The sequence below is a fragment of the Emydura macquarii genome, unplaced genomic scaffold, assembly GCF_026122565.2.
Source record: "Emydura macquarii macquarii isolate MOO-44397 ecotype Brisbane River unplaced genomic scaffold, CSIRO-AGI_Emac_v2 contig_2676, whole genome shotgun sequence".
Lineage (NCBI taxonomy): Eukaryota > Metazoa > Chordata > Testudines > Chelidae > Emydura > Emydura macquarii.
In genome coordinates this window covers 42,375,407-42,398,555 of record NW_027132813.1, presented here as the reverse complement: position 1 = coordinate 42,398,555, position 23,149 = coordinate 42,375,407, and the positions used below count along the sequence as shown (strand labels likewise).

The following is a 23,149-nucleotide window of genomic DNA, read 5'->3' as shown; positions in this document are numbered from 1 at the left end:
CATCTCCAATAATAATAATAATAATGAAGCATAGAAATCACAAGAAGAGTCTGTAAATTTCAAGTTCTGTAAAATGTTGTCCTGCTGTGTCCATTTAAAATAAAGAAGGGAATAGGTAGAAAAATCATGGCTTATTCTTTTAACTACCTACTGACACCCTCAGTACACATTCCCAGCCTGTAACACTAATCCACTGAGCTTAGTAAAGGTATCTCTGGAGTAATATTTTCCTACAATGTGATCAGCTGCTTCCCTGGTTTGAGATAATGTAGTAGTACCTTTTCAGTACATCTAAAATCTCTCCAGAAGATCATGGGAAACTGATTCCCACATTATTACCCCCTCTTGTTATACCCAATCAAGGAATGTCAAATAAATGGCTGTATGTAGGGAGTTTGTTTTCTAATAAGCTAAAATATACGCTTGATATGCTAATGAAAGTAATTTTTTACTGAACCTCTAAAGTATTAATGGTCTCTCTTGTTATGCTACTAAAAGTATTGTTTTATGTATCTGAAGCATTGAAAGATGCAAGCGTGAACTGCATGACAGATTTTTCTATCAGCCATTTATTGCATTGTATATGTGTTATAATGCAGTGTACTATGTTGTTTGGGAGTGTAGGAAGAGAATGGGCATTCTTTATTCTTGAATTCCCTGCAGTATTTCAGGTATTGCGTTTGCAAACTTGCTGTTTAATAAATATATATATATTTGCTCTGTTTTGGCCTAGAAATTCCACATGGAACTGATGTGCGACTGTCCTTGCCATACCAGAAGTATTATAATATTACAAAAGCACTGAGAGGTAAAATCAGCCAGTCATAATTTTGATTTTACCGTCACTCAAATGCACTCAGGGATTGACAGTCTAAAACAGCCTGAAGTATGAAAAACAAGTTTGTCACTGCAAAAAGTGGTATTTCCTATCTTAGTGGCTTAATAAATGTAAAAAATTTTAAGTGACATTGTAGACAGCCAAAATAATGAAAATCAAAATACCCTGAAAGACACAGGAGTTTTTTACTTTATTTATATATTTCGAATTAACTAACATTTAAAGGTATGCCTATCCAAAGTTATAGGTGCTCTTTTGATCCATTAAAAACACAATGCAAAAATAAATACATTGATAAAACAACAACACATGTTACTACATAACTATCACCAGTCAGCACACACACATTACAGGTCAGGTTCTCCCATCACTCTCTTTTCCACACAGCAAAAAGAAAAACTTCCCTGTTTTTTCTTTCTAGCTCTGCTAATGAACTTATGTACACTGTGAATAATAAGGGTGCAGTAATAGATACTTCTGGGACGGCAAGGAGGAAGAGCAGTTGCTAATCAGTTCCATCTGGAATCTCTAAGCAAAAACAGAGCAAAACCACTGAAGAGCAGCCTCACTCACTCCTGCCAGGGACCTTAGATGTATCAACGTGATCTTATAGTATCAAAGGCAACAGATAGATCTAGCAGTATCATCATGGACCCCTGATCTTTCTCCATTACCAGGAGAAGATAATTACCCATGCAAGAAGAGCCATCTGGGTGTCATACCCAGGTAAAAATCCTGATTGCACAGTGGATTTGAAGGTACACCCGTGCTCTGAGAGTTGTCCTGCTGCAGCCTTTTCCATAAGCTTTATGAAAAATGAAAGATTAGATACTGTTTGTTTGATAGATGGACAGACTGTTAGCATCAAGAGATGGTAATTTGAACAGAGGCCTAACCCCCATGTGAGGATGCAGCTTGTCTGTGGGAATTGTGCATCTTGGATACATTTTCTGTTTTCTCTTCACCTGGCTGACAAGGAAAACTGTTTGATGTATGATCCAACTCACAAGACTCAAGATGTGCCACAAATCAGATTAAAAACACTAGGTTGAGGAGAGTTCCTGGGTCTGATGAGGTGATCTGACTATAGACCTCTTAGCTTTCAAGTCTAACATCATATGACTGAAATATTGTTCAAGAGTGGGCAGGGACCTAGGCTCACTGACTGATGGAAGTTCTTGCCTCACTCAGACAGAGCGAATTGTACGTTTCACCTGTGTGTTCTCTTTTGCTTTGCATATACAGAAAGTTGAGAGTTGAAGTGCATCTAATTTTGATAGCTCTTTTGCCTCACGACATCTGGTAAACAGACAGATTTTTCTATAAAAAGAGTTTTTTCCAGAGACAATCACATTTATTACACCCACAGCTAGAGTCAGTGGTCTCTCAATTAGGGACTAATGACTCACATTTGCCTTATTCCTAGTATCTTGTAGAATTGTATCTGGTTAGAAGTGAAGTCTGGTTTATTTTTCCTCTCCTAGTTTCTGACTCAGCAAAGCACTCAAGCGCATGCTTAACTTTAAAGATGTGAATAATCCCAGCCCTATTCAACAGAATACTTAAGCACATGCTTAAGTCCTTGAAGTAATTGAGACTTAAGGGCTTTGTTGAATCTTGGCCTTAAAGTCCATCTAAGAACTATTGATACTTACTAGACTCCAAGAGAAAGACATGGGTGATCGTTAACTCTGTTAAACACATCCTTTAATGTCTTCCAATTCTACACCCAGTTGGCAATCTCCCTCCTTCTTAAAATATGGACCCAACATTAATTAGTCTTTCTCATTCCCCTTCTGTCCAAGTTTCAGGGTGTCCTAAAAATGTGTAGAGAATAATTGTTTTTCCCTTTGAGTTGAAAAGTGTCAATTGTATTTGTCTGTCATACCCTACAGGGCAATAATGTTCAGCTATAAACCTGAACTACAGTCGTGATGTATTAAATATGCTAAATACAGTGTGTTGCATGTATCCACTGAAAAGAATATTTTAAATTAAGATAAAGTACCATAGAAGAAGTTCTTTTGGGAATACAAAGCAGAAAACGTGGCTGTGAAACATTTCTCCTTAATGTAGAATAGTTATATTTAAAGGGATGCTATTAACCCCTTTCTACTCTGAGAACTTGTTACTTCATTTTTATTTTGAAGTCTGCCATCTGTCTTGACTGATTACAACACTACGGCTATCAGATGATTGGTTTCCACTTGGCTAGCAAAAAACATTGACAGCATCTTCTACTTTTTTTCCTGCTTCTAAAGTGAACACTTCTTGAAAGATTCTTCATTGTGTTTCGGTGGCTACTAGCATTTCATTAAATTGCTGCATCACACAGAGCTGCAATGCAAAGCCTAATACAGTTTTGAAAATGCATCCTATTTTAATCTATGTTGCTGGGCCTGAACAGTCCTCCTATATCTCTTTTGAATACCCTCTTGGGTTTTTCATACAATTTTATATACACCTGTTATCAGGTAAACAGCTGAGAGTACTGTTTTCACTATAAATAATTTTTAAATAGATTTTCCCACTATTGAGATGGTATAAGGTGCAAAGTACTAAGTCCCTAAAGTGACTAATGTAATGTTGTCAAGGAAGAATTATATACAGTGACATGCCAAGGTTCCTCCAGGGTACTCATCTATCAAGGAACTCATTTCACATTTTTATCCATTATGTGAATAACAATAATCCACCATGATTGTTCAAACTCAGTGCAGAGTGGCAACACTGGCCCCACTGTCTATGGAATTTTAACACAACAAAGGAGTAATATATACATTTAGTGAAGAAGGTCTCGCTCTGTGTGTGTGTGTGTGTGTGTTTAATTAAGTAGGTTATGTTGTATTCAGCATATCTAATCTCATACATTGCTTTCTCTGACCTTCTCTTCCTGTTACACCCCTGCACCCACATACTTGCATGCACTGTATATGAGCAATCATAATATGTCACTGGAGGCTTTATTTGGCCGTGATTCTGAGAAAAAAAACCTACACACTGTGTTCTGCTTATTAGCAGGACATTGTTAACAATATATTAATGACTTCATCACAAAAATACATTGTATTACATATATATGAAAAATCAATACAAAATCAATGTAAAAACCCTGATCCTGAAGAAATAATCCTCATTGTTTCTGAACTGAACTATATCTATTTACCCACCAACCAGTCAATCAGAGGCAGCATTACCTAGAAGTATGGACACAGTGCATTGGGAATCAGGATTGCTTGAGTTCTATTCCCAGCTGTCATTGCTTTGCTGTTTACCCTTGATCAAGTCACATGACCTTTTTTTGGGGTGGGAGGAGGAGGGAGCTTAGTTCCTCTATTTGTGAACTTGAGATGGCAGTAATAACACATTGCACACCACTATTTTAGATTTTAAGTGCTTTGACAAAGCCTTGTATTATTATTATTATTATTATTATTATTATTACCATCATCCAACTGAGGAAAACATGAGGTGCTGAGGTGAAGGCCTAAATTATCAAAAGTGTCTGCTAATTTTGAGTGCCTCAGTTTCTGAGTGCCCAGCATGAGACACCTATTGCTTGATTTTCATGTGTGCCGAACGCCCAGAATTTCAGTTAATGTGAATGGAAGCTTGGGCGCTCAGCACCTCTGAAAATCAAGCTTTAGATGTGTGAACCCTGATCACCATAAACCAAGACCCAGAATCAATGTGTAACTGGTGATAGTGAGGGGAACGATTTAAAGGTTGTGGGGGGCATGCGACTGCCCCATGTGTCGCCTCTGCAGGGTGGCTGTCAGAGAGGCCAGGGAAGGATGGGCACGTTCCCAACCATTTGCCCTGCTCTCCCCCATCACTTTCTAGCGCCCCCGTGAGGCCCCGTTCTCCCTCCCCCACCTTTGCTCCCAATGGGGCCTTGGTTCTCAGCTGGCCCCACAGCGGTGAAACTGTGACCAAGTTTAGGTCAAAAGTGCACCATGTGTCTGCAGATGGCATTTCCGTGCATGCAGTGCCAGGCCCTGCCTGCAGATACCGCCCCTCTCCTGGCAAAGCAGGGCCAGGCGAGCAGAGGCTGGAGGGGTGGGCAGGGGACGCCACACAGCAGGTGAGAGCGTTTGCCACTAATAACCAGGATGGAGCCCAGTTGTGCTGGAGCTCGGACTCTGGATAAGCCGAGAAGCAGCGCTCACCACTGAGCTGAGTCGGGGTGTGGAGGTGGCACTTTCTCCCCAAGCTCCACCATGCGGGGCTGGCATCGCTGTTCACCTCCATAAGCATTCCAATCTGAGGGGAGGGGCACATGACCACACGTGCCCTCCCCCCGTGCGTTACCTCTGCCGAGACACTCAAGCTTAGGGCACTTTTTGAAAAAATTGGTCCCAGTGACTTACTCAGGGTCAGTGGCAAAGCTGAGAATAGACCCCACAAGTCATCTCTCCTGAGTACCAACCTTGTGACTTGTCTAGTGGATCATCCTACCTGACCTAACATTTGCTTAGCTCACAAGGCTGTTGTCAGGCTCAGTTACTCAAAGCCTGATCCAAAGCCCAGTGAAATCAACGGGAGACCTCCCCATGACTTCAGTGGCCTTCAGATCAATCCCTTAATGTTTGCTTAATGCTTGAATATATAAAGTACATTACATTATCAGAGCTATTTTTAATCTTTGAGCTAACCCTCCTGCACTAGACTGTTCTCTCCTCCTTCCCCACAGCACCTTGCGTTTGCTGACTAAAGTGCTGCAGGCAAATGAAAAAGTAACTTAGTCTGTACTTAGCTGGCATGGCAAACTAATAGCAGAGTGTTAAATCCTATCTCTGCACTGAGGTAAATTGTTAGAACAGTGAGCAGGGAATAAGTCTCATAACTCCATTAAACAATAACTGGAGCTAATTCTTTCTTAACCCCATGTTCAAGTTTACCCCATAGGCTTATACACAAGTGGTGATTAAAACTGACCTAAATCATAATTTAATTAAGGAAATTAAAATGCAGATTGAAAATGTTCAGTAACCTTAGGCCACCACCCTAATGATTTTATTTTAATGCATTTGTAGGTTTGTAATAATGGGGTTTGTGTGTGGTTTTTGTTTTAATTTTGATATACTTTTGCCACTGGGATACTGTGAAATGAAATATTGCCTGAGGTGCTGATCTTGATCCAAACATTTATGCATATCTTGTTGCATGTAAGTAGTCCTACTGAAGTCAATAGGGAATTAAGCATAGGTATAAGTGTTTGCAGGATTGGAGCCTATGTTTTTAATTTACCCTTGAATTTATTCTCCTTCATTAGCTCAGGAGGACCTTTATAATATTATTATTATTATTATTAGTTATGTTAAAAAATCAATAATAATCCTGTTTTTCCTTATGGACCAAATCCTGGATTATCTTGCATATACATCTTCTCCAACAAAACAGGGCCCAGTGACTACCAAGCATGGATTAGAAGATGGCCATGCCATTTCTGGTTGGAGGACCAGAGAAAACAAATACAGGACTTCCATGACAGGAGTCAGAGAGGGGCATCATATGGTGTGCCCCAGAGGTCAGAGATGTGGTCCACATGTACACGTGTGGCTATTACAAGCAAGATATGACCCTGAGGCAGTGGCCCTCTGTGCAATTTTTACCAATAAGGGTGATGAACCACTGGAACAATGTACTAAAGGGTTGCAATGGATTCTGCTCTGTTTCTATTCTAAGAAGGAACAGATTGTGTAGAAGAAGCATTTCTCAGACTGTTTGCTGCCAAAATATGTGCAGTATAAATGCTGCTTTTGCAGGGCATTTATTATCCTCTTTGGAGGGTAGAGTCAACACCACTTTCACTGGTCAACCAGAATGTAGCCCTTTGACTAAAAATGTGGTACAATTTTGAATCTTTGATATTCTGTGTTTCCCTGGAAAAAATATTCCAGCTCTTCCGCTGATGTTTTAGGGTTAGATTCTGACACCCTTAGATTCATAGATTTTTTTGAAGTCAGAATAGACAATTGTGATCATCTAGTGTGTGATCAACTAGTCTGCCCTCCAGCATAACACAGACCAGAGGACTTCCCTGAATTAATTTCTGTTTGAACTAGAACAGTAAATGGTGTAGCAATCCATTCTCCAGAGAGCAATTACAGAGAAAATGGAAAATGCTAAAATCTCTCTCATGCTCCAGTTGTGAGATTATCTCCTGTTTTTTTCCTAGCGTTCTTGTTTCATCCCTCTCTCTTATGACTTCTGGTTATTATTGTCTCAGCAGCTTCATTTTGGGGATGCTTTTACAGCTGGCATATGAACCTGCATACGAAATATCTCTCTTTAGCACAAAGTGGGCAGACACTTGCAGATTTTCATATTTACTAGTTTTAGTTTGTTATTGTTTCTTACTTTTCCTGCTTATTAGTCATTAGCTAATCTGATTATTACCAGATACAAAATGAAGGCGTGTATCATTTTTAGAATTTCCTTACTGTCATCAAAGAAATGAATGAGACAAGAGAGTAAGCTCCTTCCAATCAGTAGCCAGTTTGGCAAGAGAAAACAAAAATACACTGCCAAAAGTCTATACTTTAGTGACTGATGTGTTTGTTTTGTCCATATTGTGCTACTGTAATTCATGTACTCCTGGTTTTTTGACTGCCTGCCATTCTGTGGGAAAAGAAACAGATGTTCCCGTTTGTCTTTTGATGTGGCTCAAAACCATTTACATTTACTGGCCTAAAATAGCACAAAATGTCGCACACCACTTTTTCTGTCATTTTTGGATTGAGTGACAGATTGCTACTCAATTACTAGCATAATGGAAAAGTAGATATTCTGAGGACAGTTGTCATCTAAAGGAAATATAATTGCCAACTGCTGTTGTAATGGAAAGAGAAGGATGGCAGATATCTCAGAGACCATCCAAAGAAAAATATATTTTATTATTCAGAGTGTCTTAGAGATGACTCATGGGAAATATATTAGCCCTTGCCTTTACTACTGGGGAAAGAGAGAGAGAGTCAGTACAAATATGGGGAAGAGATAGCTGCTACCCTTCTGAAATATGTTTTTGCCTCTTTGTCTCCTACGTACACGATTTAAAACCTTTCCGTTTGCTCCACTCCCAGTTTTGATGGAGAGCAGTAATTACAAAAGGCACCGCATCAAGAAAAGATGCTCAATGTAAGAAACTCATCAGAAATGTGTTAAAAATGTTTGTCAAAAGTTTAAGTGCTACTTAGTATTTCCATTTTGTATTTGTCTTTCTTTCCTGCCCATTTTTTCGGCTTTACCTCCTCCCATTCCTCTATGACACTAGCCATGTGTTTTGTTTTTTTATGTTATGACAAGGTATATATGTTAAATGTAATGTGCCAATGTCATCCCTGGCATAATTGCACTGAAGTATAGGGGGTGACATCAGGGTTGAATCTGGCCCACTGTGGACCTGCAGTAAACAATTTCAAAGCACCTAAATCTAATTTTCAAAAGTGGCTTGTTTACACAATGTGGCAATGTGTACAGGAGGGGTGAAAATTCCAAAGCACACCAATGTGGTCCACACTAAATGGCCCATGTAGACCCTGCTGGTGCACACTAAAGCTATATCTATACTTGGAGCAGCATGGGTATAAACAGCAGTGTAGACAGTGAGACATGGCTAAGGTGAGTTGAGTGCTCTTCATGCTGAACACCCAGTGTATGGACTCTCCATGGCTCTTTGTATGCCCAAGCAGTGACTCCCACATCTACACTGCTATTCTTAGTTTTGTAGTGTCCCACTGCCGGAACCTTCTGCCATAGTGATAGGCTCTGCAGTAGGGAGCTCCAGGACACTTTCCCCACTGCCTCCCCACCGCTAGAGCCTTTCACTGCACCATGTAGTTACACACCACAGGGACAAGCATAGACACAGCCTGCCTTTCACTGCAGTGTGTAGCTACACGCTGTTGCTTGATCAATTGGTTCTGTATTGATTATGTTGATTACTTAAGAATTCCCAAGTAGCACACTGAGCTTTGGTAGGTTCTTTTCCAAGAGCAGGCAAGTATTATTAAAGTTTAGTTGGGAATCCTGACATGCACAGTTGCAACACTCACACTTAATAAAACTATTAAAGATACAGAAGGTTTTTCCTAACATAGCTAGCAAAGTTACAAACACGCCAACCCAGCAAGGTAGATAGAGTTAAAACAAAAAGTGCATCTGAGCATCTATATACTCACACCATCCCTTGCAAAGGGACCCAAAATGTTAGTCATACTCATCATCATCTTTACCATCATGATCATAACCAGTGGTCCTCATCCTCCTGGCATCTCCCAAGAGTTACATCTTCCAAGTCACAGAGGCCAGGATATAAATTTTATAATGTGTTATGTTGATGTCACTAATGCATATTATTTAGTAGGGGTTTCATCCCTTTTTCCTTATTTGTATTTCTTCACCCTACTAATGTTGTGGTGCCCTTCTCCCATAGGTTACTAGGCCTTTTACTCCAAGCTTATTAGCATATATGTCAATTAGTTACTCTGACACTCTTGTGAACAGACATCTGCTGATGTCCCTAACTTAAAATATCCTAAACTGCTATAAACTAGCATCTTGTGGTTACCTGTCGCTAATTTAGTCATTACAGCATTCTATCTTGTGAGAGCATATCATCATCTAGGTTACTCCTGGTTAACTGCATACGCTAAGGCATTGGGGCCTTATGCCTTGTTTAGCTAAGCTATTGTCTTACAGGCCTGAGGTCCATTGGCTTATTGCTTTACTTCCTTAACTTGCGTCTATAGCTTACGTAGCATATATCTATAGGGTACAATGTGTAATGGCCGTGCTCTACATGCCTCCATAAGTGTAGATATAGCCTAAAAGTTCCCTAGTTCATGTTAACATAGCAAAGTTAACTTTTAATTCATATACCTCTGAGGAAAAGTTTTGGGTTCAACAAATGGGCATTTTTTATCCTGGGGGATGTGGGGGGGCATATCAAAGAAGCCGACCACAGTAAACCTTTATCTTCAAAGAAGGAGAGCTACACAAAAATGAGTAAACTGTCATTAAAAGGAACAGTCACAAGAGTAAAATGCCTGCAAGCTGCATAGAAACTTTTTAAAAAAATATAATAGAAGCTCAAATTAAATATATACCCCCAATTAAAAAAAATTAAGAGGACCAAAAAAAATAATTCCGCCATGGCTAAACAAGAGAATAAATGACGTGATTAGAGGTAAAAAGGAATCCTTTAAAAATTGAAAGTCACATCCTACTGAGGAAATTAGAAAAGAGCATAAACTCTGGCAAGTCAAGTGTAAAAGTGTAATTAGCCAGGCCAAAAAAGAATTTGAAGAGGAACTAGAAAAAGACACAAAAACAACACATTTTTAAAAGTACATCAGAAGCAGGAAGCCTGCCAAACAATCAGTGGGGTCACTAAAGGAAGTGATAAAGAAGCACTCAAGGAAAACAAGGCCATTGTGGAGAAACTAAATTAATTCTCTGCATCTTCACTTTCCATACCTGAGCCATTTGTTATAGGTGGTGAATCTGAGGAACTGTCCCAGATTGAGGTTTTGCTAACAACACCTTGATTTAGGTTTTGGAAGAAATTGATAAGTAATAAGTGATTAGTAGTAAGTCACCTGGACCAGATGATATTTACCCAAGAGTTCTGAAGGAATTTAAATATGAAATTGCAGAACTGCTAACTGTGGTATATATCCTATTGCTTAAATCAGCTGCTATTCCAGATGACTAGAGGATAGCTAATATAATGCCAATTAAAAAAAAAAAGTCTCCAGAGACAACCCTGGCAATTACAGGCCAGTAAGCCAAACTTCAATCATCAGGCAAATTAATTAAAACTATAATAAAGAACAGAATTATCAGACACATAGATGAACATGATTTGTTGGGGAGGAGTCAACTTGACTTTTGTAAAGGGAAATCATGCCTCACAAATCTATTAGAATTCTTTGAGGGTGTCATATAGACAAGGGTGATCCACTGGATATAGTGCACTTAGATTTTCAGAAAGCCTTTGACAAGGTCTCTCACCAAAGGCTTTTGAGGAAACTAAGCAACCTCTCATAGATCAGTAAGTGGTTGAAAGACAGGAAATAAAGGATAGAAATAAAATGGTCAGTTTTCAGAATGGAGAGATGTAAACAGTGGGGTGCCCCAGGGATCCGTACCAGGACTGGTGCTGTTCAACATACTCATAAATGATCTGGAAAAAGGGGTAAACAGTGAGGTGGCAAAGTTTTCAGGTGATATAAAATTACTCAAGTTAGTTAAGTCCAAAGCTGACTGAGAAGAACTGCAAAGGGGTCTCACAAAACTGGGTGGCTGGGCAACAAAATAGGAGATGAAATTCAATGTTGATAAATGCAAAGTAATGCACATTGGAAAAAATAATCCCAACTATACATACAAAATGATGGGATCTAAATTAGTTGTTACAACTTGAGAGAAATCTTGGAGTCATCGTGGATAGTTACCTGAAAACATCTGCTCAATGTGCAGCATTGTTAGTCAAAAAAGCTAACAATATTAGGAACTATTAGGAACGGGATAGCTAATAAGACAGTAAATATAATGCCAGTAAATAAATCCATGGTACACCCAAACCTTGAATTCTGTGAGCAGATGTTGCCCCATTTCAAAAAAGATATATTAGAAATGGAAAAGGTACAGGGAAGGGCAACAAAACTAATAGGGAGTGTGGAACAACTTCCATATGAGGAGAGCTTAGAAAGACTTCATCTGTTCAAAGAGACAATTAAGGGGGAACATGATAGAGGTCTATAAAATCATTTGGTTTGGGGAAAGTGAATAAGGATGTGTTTTTTACCCCTTCACATAACACAAGAACCAGGGGTCACCCAATGAAATTAATAGGCAGCAGTTTTAAAACATTAGGAAGTACTTCTTCACACAACACACACACTGTCAACGTGTGAAACTCATTGCCGGGGGATGCTGTGAAGGCTAAAAGTAAAACTGAGTTAAAAAAAGAATTAGATAAGTTCATGGAGGCTAGGTCCATCAATGGCTGTTAGGCAAGATGGAAAAGATACAGCCCTATGCTCTGGTTGTCCCTAAGCCTCTGGTTGCCAGAAGCTGGGACTAGATGACACGGGATGGATCACTTGATAAATTGCTCTGTTCTGTTCATTCCCCCTGAAGCACCTGGCACTGGCCACTGTTGGAAGACTGGATACAGGGCTAGATGGACCATTGGACTGACCTAATATGGCTGTTCTTATGTTCTAATGAAAAACTGTTTCATTGAAAAATTCCCAATCAATTCTGCTCCTAAATAATTTTTAAAAAATTGATTACTGATCTATTTCCATTGATTTCAGGGGGGCTGTGGATCAGGCCTTGTGTTTATGGTACATTATGTGTATATATTTGAACATGACAGCAATAATATAATAGACTTTGGCCAAAATTTGGGTGCTTCAGGACACAGTTCTGGAAATTTTATTTAGGTGCCTAATATTCCTACCTTTAGACACCCATGTTTGAAAATTGCCTTGGGTATGATAGACTCCCCACTGTTTTGAATTAGGGGCCAGATTTTCTGATGTCATAAATCAGTAGCATTTCATTTAAATCAATGGAGCTCTATTACTTTTACACTATCCGAACAATATTGTCCTAATTTTTTACTGTATTTGATGGAGAGGAGGGGCTTCAGAGAAGTTTCTGCATGCACCATGTCAGTGTTTGCTTAGCCATATAATTATCTTGTTCTAGATAATTACAGAACATGATAATTTTGTTGGAATTTTTTTTTGCCTTCCTGATGTTTAAGAATGGTGTGCAGTTCTTATGAGAGAGCTGACAACATAGCTAAGGGAAACAGTTATGAGGATGGAGGGCAAAGTTCTCAAGCATCTGAGATTGTCAAACAACCATATTTCCTGGCATGTATTATTCATCTTAGCTGCTCTCAGCATTGTCAAGTGTCAGAGCCATGGTCAGTGCAGACTGTAATAGGCTGCCTGTTGCTCCACTCACTCCATGCCAAACAGAGCTTGGCCACAGGAAAGAATCTAGCCCTTCAAGTCTGTATATCATTTAGCTTAGAATCACTTACTCACTCTTTGAGATTGTCTGCACAAACATTTATTTCGTGGCAAACTGGAGTGTGAAACTACCCCACACTAGACCGCCAGGCATTAAGTGTCCATGTGGATCCTGCTGATGTGCACTAACTGTTCCTTAGTGCTCATTGATCTAGTCTTTTTTTCAAAGGAGTGTAGATCAACATGTGCTAAGAAACTGTTGGGTCAACAGAGGCTATATGGACCATTAGTACCCTGCAGATTACCCCTGCAGGGTCGATTCACACCCCATCTTGCTACAAATTTGCATGTAGACAAGCCCTTAATTAATAACTTTTCATTCAACTGTTAAGGGAAAGGATTTTAATTTTTTCACACTCCCACTTCTACTAAAGCAAATACAAACTTCACTCCATTGAAGGCACAACGCAGCCTTTAAAAATTACTGCTCCTTGTGTGTTAGGTGAATTTGCATTGTATAGATATATGATCCAGAGAGTTTGCCGTGAGGGGGGGAATACAAGAAATAAAGTTTTTATTTAAAATCTCTTGCACTTTTCTGGTTTAAAAGAAGAATACAAAATCGGAGTTTCACTTATATTTTGATTTTCTTTGCATTCAGTAAGAATTTAATGTTTAGAACCTTATTCACCACTACATTACTCCAGTTTTAAGCCAGTGTAACTCCCGTAAAATCACGGGAGTTACACCAGTTTAAAACTGGAGTAACATATTGATGAGCCAGACTGAGAGAATTTTAAAACTTTCTTTTTTAATATGAATTTGCTCTGAATTTGAATTCATAAGAAACTGAACAACATGGAAACAAATGAGATTTTTTTTAAATCTGATTTTTAGCAAAATAAATAATTGTCATATTGGTACTTGACTTGCTTTTACTGACTATAGAAATAAATGTTGGATAGAATTGTTGTTCGTGAAGCAGTAATTTAGCTGCTGAAATAGTTTTCAACAATAAATATCATAGTGGTTACCATTACAGCCTGACCTGCCTTTTCTATGTGCAAAACTAAGCTTGATGCATTACAAATTTAGAAATACCGTGGTCACAATGAAATCCTTACAGTTTTGAATATAGAGATACAAGGTACATGAGGTAATATCTTTTATTGGACTAACTTCTGTTGGTGAAAGAGACAATCTTTCAGGATACAGAGTGCTCTTGTCTGGAGTTTACTGATGACCATTTCAATGTTGTTTTACCGCAAACCTGGATATATGGTGTCATGTCACAATGCCTGAACTAAACAACTTGATCTTGGTGAAAACTCTCTCTTAATAGCAAATGATTCTCCCCAAATGTATTAGCTGTTTGCTGCAAGCCTTGCAAAACCCAAATCCATATTAAAAAAAAAAAAAAAAAAAAAGTTTCAATTCTAGTGGAGTTAACTTTCCATTTTTTTGTCTGCTCCCCATGTTGTAGCTGGGTGATAAATAAAATGCTGGTGTTATCAAATACTTCTGGTCATCCATGTAATGTAATTTTTACAGGTTGAAGCCCGCTAGTGAACTAGCTGTCCATTTAGACCAGTTAAAATCAGTATGAAAAGTCTGAAAACAACTAATGGGTTTGCTTTTCAGCTGATATAAATCAGTATAGTTCCATGGAGATCAATGCAGCGACAGCGATTTACACCAGCTGAGAATGTCGCTCCAAATGTCTCAGAAACTGTGTAAAACACATGTTAATCTGATCGGCTAAGAATGTAACTCTGTGTGTTATGGCTTAGAAAGAAAATACTTCTACACTAGTTCCACCTACTGGATTCTAAGATGTAATACCTGTCAAAGAACTAGAAAAACAATAAGTCTTAATGCATGTTCGCTAAATCAAATATGCTATTATAAGTTGCATGGTATTTACATATGAAAAATACATGCACTTTAGTTTTTTTTAGTTTTTAATTCCATTAACCAAGATGCATTTCTGCTACCACTGGTCTCTGCAGCGGACTCTGATATGTTAAGGATATATAAGGAGTCCAAGATGGGGCATGCAAAAGCAATAGGGTACATAAGTTATAAAAGTGAAAATCAAGTTCATGTTTATCATAATGAGGCCTTTTCCACAATCCAGAAATTAATTTCTTTTCTATTTATTTATACATTCTCAAACCAGTTCCTAGAATTCCTCATTAAATATAACTAATTATTGACTCTGTCTCCCTTCTGAAAGGAATCAGAATAACCACTCTGATACAGTATGATACACTGCAGTCTATGATTATTACAAGCCTAAAATAGGGTTCTCTGGTGTTGAAAATACAGAGCCTTGTAAATGAACTGATTAGGAACCAGGCAAAGGGAGCTTGGTGCTCTTTCCCGGCCTCTCTGTTGTATATCTTTCCCTGGGTAATTCACTGTTTGGTACCTGTCTTCAGTAAGGAGCTGGGGGGGCGGGGGAGAGAAAACTGATGCCAGAAGGTCAATAGAGAGTGAACGTGCATGCAAAAAAGCCAGCAATAAATCCTTGCATTCTTCCTCCCCCACCCCCGCCAGTGTTCTTATATCCCTTTTAGTCATTTGTCATCCATTTTTTAATGTATACTCAATATCTTCAATACCTCTGCATTCAGTCTCTTCAAGGCTTTACATTTAAAAGTAAAATTCAGGCACATTTCTCCCTGCTATGGTCACCCTGCGTAATACTGATTAAAGCTAAGTCACCCTGCATAGTGCTGGTTAAAATAGGTTGCTCAAGTGTGCGATCTAGATACTTCAAAGTTCTTATATATAAATGTGACTGGAAAAAAATAATCTATTTTAACAGAACAAATAAAACACAGTCAACCAATATCCACTGTAGATGTTGTATAAGCAAAAACAACTGCTGAATATGTAGATGTTTCCAGGGTTATGGGATAATTCTGTCTAGTGCTATAAAACCTTTAATCTGCCAGACAGTTTAAAAAGTGAGTGTTTTAAATGTAACTATTTATGTTTGTAATTTTTCAATTTTCCCCCACCTGTTTTTATCTCCCTGTATGTCTCCCTGCTTTATCACAGGGCTCTGTCATAAATTAACAGTTTATGCTGCATTGGCTACAATTAATTTCAGTGCTGCCTGTTACCAATTAAAAGATACTTCATAAATAACTTTTGTGTGGTTTTCTTGATAGATGATAATAACAGAGAAGAAAAGCAAGGTATTGAAGAAACTGAGGGCCAGAGCGAAGAAGCAGGTTTGTGCTGTGCTCTTTAAAGCATTCTCCCAGGCTTTATCCACCTGGTGAACAATACCTTAGTCAATGCTATTGACTGAAAATGTTTGTATGTTTTCACCAGATTAACCCAGGGCTTGTGCAGTTCTCCCATTGGAGACCACAGCTCTATTCATTATGAATGATGGTGTTGCAGTGCAGGAATGCAGACTTTCCTGTTTGTTACTAGCTCCACATTCCCTCTTTAAATTGGAATATATCTCGCTAATCCTCTAAGTAGAAAAAATAATTTTCCATGCATGTTTACATCAGTGTAGCACTCGGTAAGAAAGAATAATGAGAAAAATAAGTTTGGGGAGATGAGGGAGAGCTCTAAAACTGATCTTTCAAGACTTTAAGGGTGCTTCTAGATAGTAATAACTATTTTTTCCAGCAATTTCTCTGCTGATCCCAGAAAATTGGATTATTAAGGTTTACGTCCAAAAAGAAAGAGCTTACATGTGAAAATCAAAACCTTCAAGTCAATGTCAGGTTCATAAAGTGCTAGATTTGCAAATGGTGTTTTTATAAATGTATGTTACAAGTCAAATTGGATATTTTAAAATAAAATGGTACTCTATTCCAAAGGGATTCCTACCTATCGTTTTTCTCTCTTCTTGGTTATATTTTTTTTATCCAGAAAACAGAAATGACAATCAGAATTAAGCAGTTTTCAAAATAACTGAAGTGATAAATCAAAACAACCCTTATTCCTTTGGATTTCCAATCCACTGTTACATAATAAAGTATTTTTCTTATTTTTTATTAATGTCTGATTGATACCCACTAACTAATATAGTGGAACAGTGTGTTGCCTACACATACTGATTTCAGGTAGCATAAAACATCTACACTTAGAACTTTTCGATCCGCTCTGAAAGCTTTTATTATTACCTAGAAGATGGAAAGGGTCAGTCAGTAAATGCAGTAGAGTGAGGCCTCAAGGTAGCCAGCACATTACTGTTATCTGGTCTGTTGACTACATGGAGGCTCCTTGTGAAGAGAAAAATGTGTGTTGTGATATGCTTCTTTCCCTCTTTGTTCCGGTCTGTAGAGGAAACACTGTATAAAAAACTTTCTTTCCGTGTTCTCCTCTGCATTCCACTCTAATTTTATTCCATTCTCTGTTAAACTGAGGCCATTCTTGGATGCTTGCAATTTAGCTCGTTTCGTCCATTGACCTCTCCTCACTATTCTTACTTCCTTTAATCTTCCCACATCAAACACACACTTATACTACTTCATACTCTTCAGGGGCCTGATCCAGAGGCCTGAAGGCAATGGAAAGACTCCCATTGAGTTCAATGGACTTTGGATCTAGCCCCCTGGGCTCTGGACTCTTCTTTTATCCCAGGAGGGTAAGCAGCTTCCTTGCAGACTACAGTATCATACAAGAGATTTAGAAGAACGCCAGTCACCAACCACACTTCTCTTCCTAAATTTAACAGCTTCACCTCCGCAGTGCTCATAAGTTTCAGCAGCCAAAGGGCAAGAGTCATGAGATAACTGAATTTGGGTCTTTTGTGTAGTAGCAAGTTGTACTACCAGCATGTAGATTCTTTGAAAATTCTGCATCACCTTTGCCTGATGAACCATTAGGTCATTATTCATCTTTTAACCTTACAAAATAGGGCTTTGCTTGTAGTTCAAAGCAGTCCAAACTCCCGAGGTTTCTGCTTAACCTAGATATATTACCTTATAAAAATACCCTGAGTGGCCCACTAGACATTCAAATATTTTAGCTCTATCTTCTGATGGGATGCATATTTCCTGTGCTTATTAACCCATGACACAATGAGCTGCATTTCATCTTTCCCATGGGAAGTAACCGTGAATAGTTTACTTTGATAAACTATTACTTAGCTTTCTTTGCTGTCTAAAGGCTTGTTGTTTCTTCCAGAAGTGACATTATGACATTTCACTATTGCAAACTGTCATACTCAGTTTATCAGAAACATCATATACATTCTTTTAATATCATTTATAATATTGGTACTCAATGTATCATGATTAAACTGTCACATCATAGAGTTATTGTTGCATTCAGCATTATTCAGTAGGGGGAAATAATGAATGGAACTTTTAAGACAAATCCTATTTCTGTTAATTGTTTACTTGGCAATATACATGTGAAATTTCCTGATTTTCATACACAGTTGCTGAAATGGTTTGCAAAATGTGGGAAATATAGTCAGATGCACACAAAATTTCTAATCATTATGAATAATATGCTTATTATTAGGAAGTTGGTAAGGAGCAACCTTTTAACAGTGTTTCAAATGCAAAAGTCCCTGTTCCTCAGGAGGCTGTATGTTGTAAATCAAAAGGGAGATCTTTCAGGGGATAACAACAAACACATCACAAATGGAGTACTTTTAAAATTCCAAAAGAATCTAAACTATCATCACTAAGTATCAGCGTTAACACTCAGAGAAATGAATGGGGCAGTCAGTACCTGTCAGAATTGTGGTTTCAGACTACCTTAAAAAGCACTACATCCGTTTGTTTGTGGCCTTTAGCCCACCGGTTTGGGAACTCATGTGGGAGACTCAGGTTCAATTCCCACATTGAACTTGGGTCTCTTATGTTGCAGAATAGTGTCCTAGGTACTGGGATATTGAATTAAACCTGGGTCTCATGCACTCCGTGTGAATTCTCTAACCTCTGTGCTAAAGGCTAGAAAGTGACTTAGTACTTTCTAAGATAGCCTAAAACAACAATTTTGGTCTTCGCCAATCTCTCTTGATGAAGCTGTTCCACTTTTTATAAATAATTAGTCATTAGAGCAAGGGTATGAACTTGGGTCCCCTAAATCCTAGGTGAGTGCCCTCACCACCATTCTTACTCTCATTCCCTCACGCAATGAGTATTCATTGTCATTATAAACAAATATGAATTTCCACTATGAATGACAACATTTCATTCAGCTCTAGTAGTGGATGCATTTCATTGTCCCGCAGAGTTTTTTGCATGTGACTCCTCTAACCAGATTCTTATTAAATAATAATATTAATATTTTGCACATTTACACCTTGATCACTCTTAGACCCCAATTCAGGAAAGCACTTACGCATATGTTTTAAATCCCATTGAAGTCCATGGGAATCAAACACATGCTTAAAGTACAGGTTTACATGCTCTTCTCAACACAGAAGGATTGTGCACATGCTTTAGTGCTTCCTGGACTGGGGCCAGAGTACTTGTATGATAAGGCTGCTTTAATGCTTCCCAAGGGAGGATCTCTCAGCACAACCCACTCATGAGGTGGATAGATGATATTATTATCCCTGTCTAAGAGGCAGGGAAGCAGAGTGGAGATTTAAGGTTTATTCCAGCACTACTGAAGTTTATCACCGCCATTGATGGGAATAGGATCAGACCAAGAATCACACAGGAAGCCCATGGCAAAGCAGGTGCTCAGATGCACTGACTCCCCAGTTTTGTCTTCTCACCACAAAGGCCCCTGGATGCATGAAATGTACCAGTCCACCCATCCTATTATCTAATAAATAACCACTATTTCTCTTTCGTTTCCTCTCTTCTTACAGATGAGGCAAAACCTACAGCTGTACCCAGCCCACCATCAGAAGAAGGAATAGAGTTGCGCAAGGATAAAGGTACAGATAGCAAGATGTATCTCAAGATATACAATCCCAAGAGGATACTTCGCAAGGCCATATTTTCCTTTATGTCTGAAAAAAAGCCAGACTGAGACTTAAAAAATCAGAAATCAGCTACAAGCTTAGATTTTCATTTTAAAAGACTTTTTAATACAACACTCGGCACCAGCTATTGTGCCGGTATGAGAGATGCCAGGAAATCTTAGCTCTCAGCATTATGGAATTAATATAAAAATGCCATGCTTTGACACATCAGATATAGAACCCAATTTTGACATCAAGAGTATGACTTGTGCGTAATTAAATGCAGGCATAAATCTTTGAAGTATCAAGGCCCTAATTAGTTCTGTCCTGATGGAAAAAAGGTAAAAACAGTAACTATAAGCACATCACGGGGAAGCAAAAGGAGATAAAGTCATTACTGAGAGAAAGTAATGTTTATTTTGTGCAGATTGTGCTGGACACTCAGATCATTTAGATTGTGATAAATATTTAAAAGTGTCACAGGGTGAAATGACAGAGAGTTTAGGAAACAAGACAGAGAGGAGATCTAATGTTTCAAGCTGGGATTTTTTCCCATTTAGTTGTTTGGTTTACAGATAGGAGACCAGCACACAGACATATTGTTCTTCATCCTTTTTATGGCCTCACACTATTAATTGCTCATGCTAATCTTAGAATTCTTTTTGGTATGTGTAAAAAAAAACAACCAACCAACCATGATGCTGCTGGTAATTCAAAACAGGAGTTATGTTATCTATAATAAATACAGTCTATCAGTACAGCCTTCAAGTAAGACTAATAGAAAATTTTAATGCATTTTACTGAGATAACATAATTATTAACAATCCATTCATTTATTTGTTTTAAGAGTTAATGTTTAATTCAATGCCACCACTTTTCTCTCTCTTTTTGTTTTTTTTTTTTGATAGTGTGAGGAAGTGAGTGTGAGATCTCATTCTTCGGTTCCAAAATAGCATATTAAGGAGCCCACAATCTTTACCTGATTAAGGGTTCAAAGCTCATTTTAGGCTGATTTAACTGCTCACTCAAATGGCTGATAGAAACTCTGTATAGATGTTAACAAAAAATCTGACACAAATACTGTGCCACTGAAATCCTCCTAGATTAAGGTCACAGCAAGACTAACAGCAGTCAGAAATAGTGAGGGTTCATTCTAAGCATAGTTGGTGATTAACCTTCATTCGTGCCTCCTCTTTACCAATACATGACCTATTTATGAGGTCCACATCTATAACATCTCCTCTGGAAATGTTTATTACAGTCTGAATCATGAGTGGCAGAATGTTTTTTTGCTTTCTTGGGTGTTAATGGAGGTCTTGAAATTTAGATATAACTTTGAGTCCTTGATCCTGATTTTGTACCTTCTGGGTAGGTGTTAAGGTGTGAAGTGAATGCATACTGATTTATTTTCCATAGAATTTACCTATCGTCTTTGTGTGTAACCATTCTTCTTACTTTACCTATAGTAGTAGTGTACTCTTGTCTGGAAAACAGGGAACAGCTTTTCTCCTTGAGAACAATATGAATGGGAAAAATAGTTTATCTGCTCTGTTGTATCTGATACAACAACTGAAGTTAGGAAATGTGTGATGCCAGATTTTATAAATATACAAAATAAATATATTACATTATGGTGGCATCTGACATACAAGATTCCAAGGATCGGATTCCTAGTTAATCAATCTGTGAATATGGTGCAGGGATGGATAGGGTGAAGCAAAGATAGCTTAAAGCCTCCATATTGTGGGGCAATGCAGAGCCTGCCTGTATATGTGGTAGAGAAAAGACTGTTTTATACTGTGTTATAATCTTAGTACATTTTTGATGCATGTGTGTCACTGAAAATCCCGCCCTAAAAATCTGTGTTATAATCTTAGTACATTTTTGATGCATGTGTGCCTTTAAAAATCCCATACAGCACCCAGTAATTTGTGGAATGTAGAATTTTGTATTTCATTGGTTCAGGGAGATTCAAATGTCTGGCACTGATGTGTGTGGCTATGTGAAAAGTTGCCTTTCAACCAGCCTGGTGTTAACGTTGGTACGACCTGAAGAGGAATGGCACATATTTGACAAATTAATTTTTTAAAGACTAGTATTTCAAAAATACTAGCACTAGTCCCTCCCACTTCTAGAAATGCAGCGGAGCACTAATCTGTAGGTTTGGCCCAGGGGGCTTGAGGCATGCTCTCCTAATTCATCCCACCCTCTCTGCAGCTCACAGCATTGTTCCCCACCAGTCCCAGCCTGATGTAATTCAGTGCTGATAAAGTGCATGCTCATAGAGGAACCATGCTCCCCTGGTGCCTGTGGATCATGCAGTTGATTCATATTTGGGTGCTTCTTCGTCCTTTGGTGGCCACTTCCCTGCCAGTTTTACTGGAGAAGGAGGGATGGCAAAGCACATCCCTGATAGAAGAACTGGGAGGAAACTCCATGAGACAGAATGCATGGTTGGAGAGAGCATCGGGCCAAAATTTCTAAAGATCTAAAATACGTGGCCATAATTTAAAAATATATATATATTGAATTTAAAAATGTAATTAAGGTCCCAGTCTATTAACCATTCAATAAATGTAGGCTTGGAAGGATTTCATTTTTGTCTGTAAATGTCAGTAAACATCGATTTCACTGTACACACACAAACCGATGAAAAAATATTTCCACTGATGATGATAAAAATTTACAGATAGTCAAAATAAGAAAAATGCCATTTGAGAACTGATTGAGTTTGATTTTTTTTTAAGGACATTTATTTTGTATATTTTGACTCATGATGCTGGCAATTTGTGTTTTAACAGTCAGAAAGCTTTAACTTTATGAATCTCAATGTCTTCTATCATTAAATAATTGCCTGACCTCCTCCCCATAATTTCCTACAGTTGTGAAAATATAAATTGAAAAAACCAGAAAAAAATGCTTAAAAGTAAACATCAGGATTATCTGTCCAAATTATAAAAAATAAAAATTGCTTTCTGCCAATTCTAAATATATGTAAGGAGTTAGAACTGACAGATAAATGCATTCTAAAATGAAATAAATTCAAATAAGTTCTTCTACCCTTATCTGGGAACACCAGTGCTTGGGGAGGGGGAGAAGGTTGTGTTTCACTTACAACAGATATCATCACAGGCATCTCTTTGGGGAAAAGAAGTGATGCTCTGTGTGCCAGTCAAGATGTTTGTGAAATAACAGCAGTTGCAAGAGAGATACAGAGTGAAGGATGAGCTGCTTTTCACATACATTTTTTTAATATAATCAAGGCTCTGATCCGGTAACTTGGCTTTGCATGGGCAGACCTCTGTCCCCACACAGAACTCTTTGCAGGATCAAGGCCTTTTAATTCTACTTCTACATTCAAAATTTCAGATTTATGTTCTATATTTGCAGATTTTAGTCCATTTAAAATAA

At 38.2% G+C, this 23,149-nt stretch overlaps 1 protein-coding gene across 4 annotated transcripts in view; it reads left to right on the top strand.

The window, feature by feature from the left end:
- Positions 1-23,149, top strand: part of MACROD2 (mono-ADP ribosylhydrolase 2) — a 1,226,284-nt gene that overhangs the window by 1,136,628 nt on the left and 66,507 nt on the right. For all 4 annotated transcript variants that reach the window (XM_067565284.1, XM_067565283.1, XM_067565286.1 and 1 more), the window contains 2 exons: positions 16,014-16,076; positions 19,643-19,711. In XM_067565284.1, coding sequence (XP_067421385.1) covers positions 16,014-16,076; positions 19,643-19,711 — 132 coding nt within the window. The remainder of the gene's footprint in view (positions 1-16,013; positions 16,077-19,642; positions 19,712-23,149) is intronic.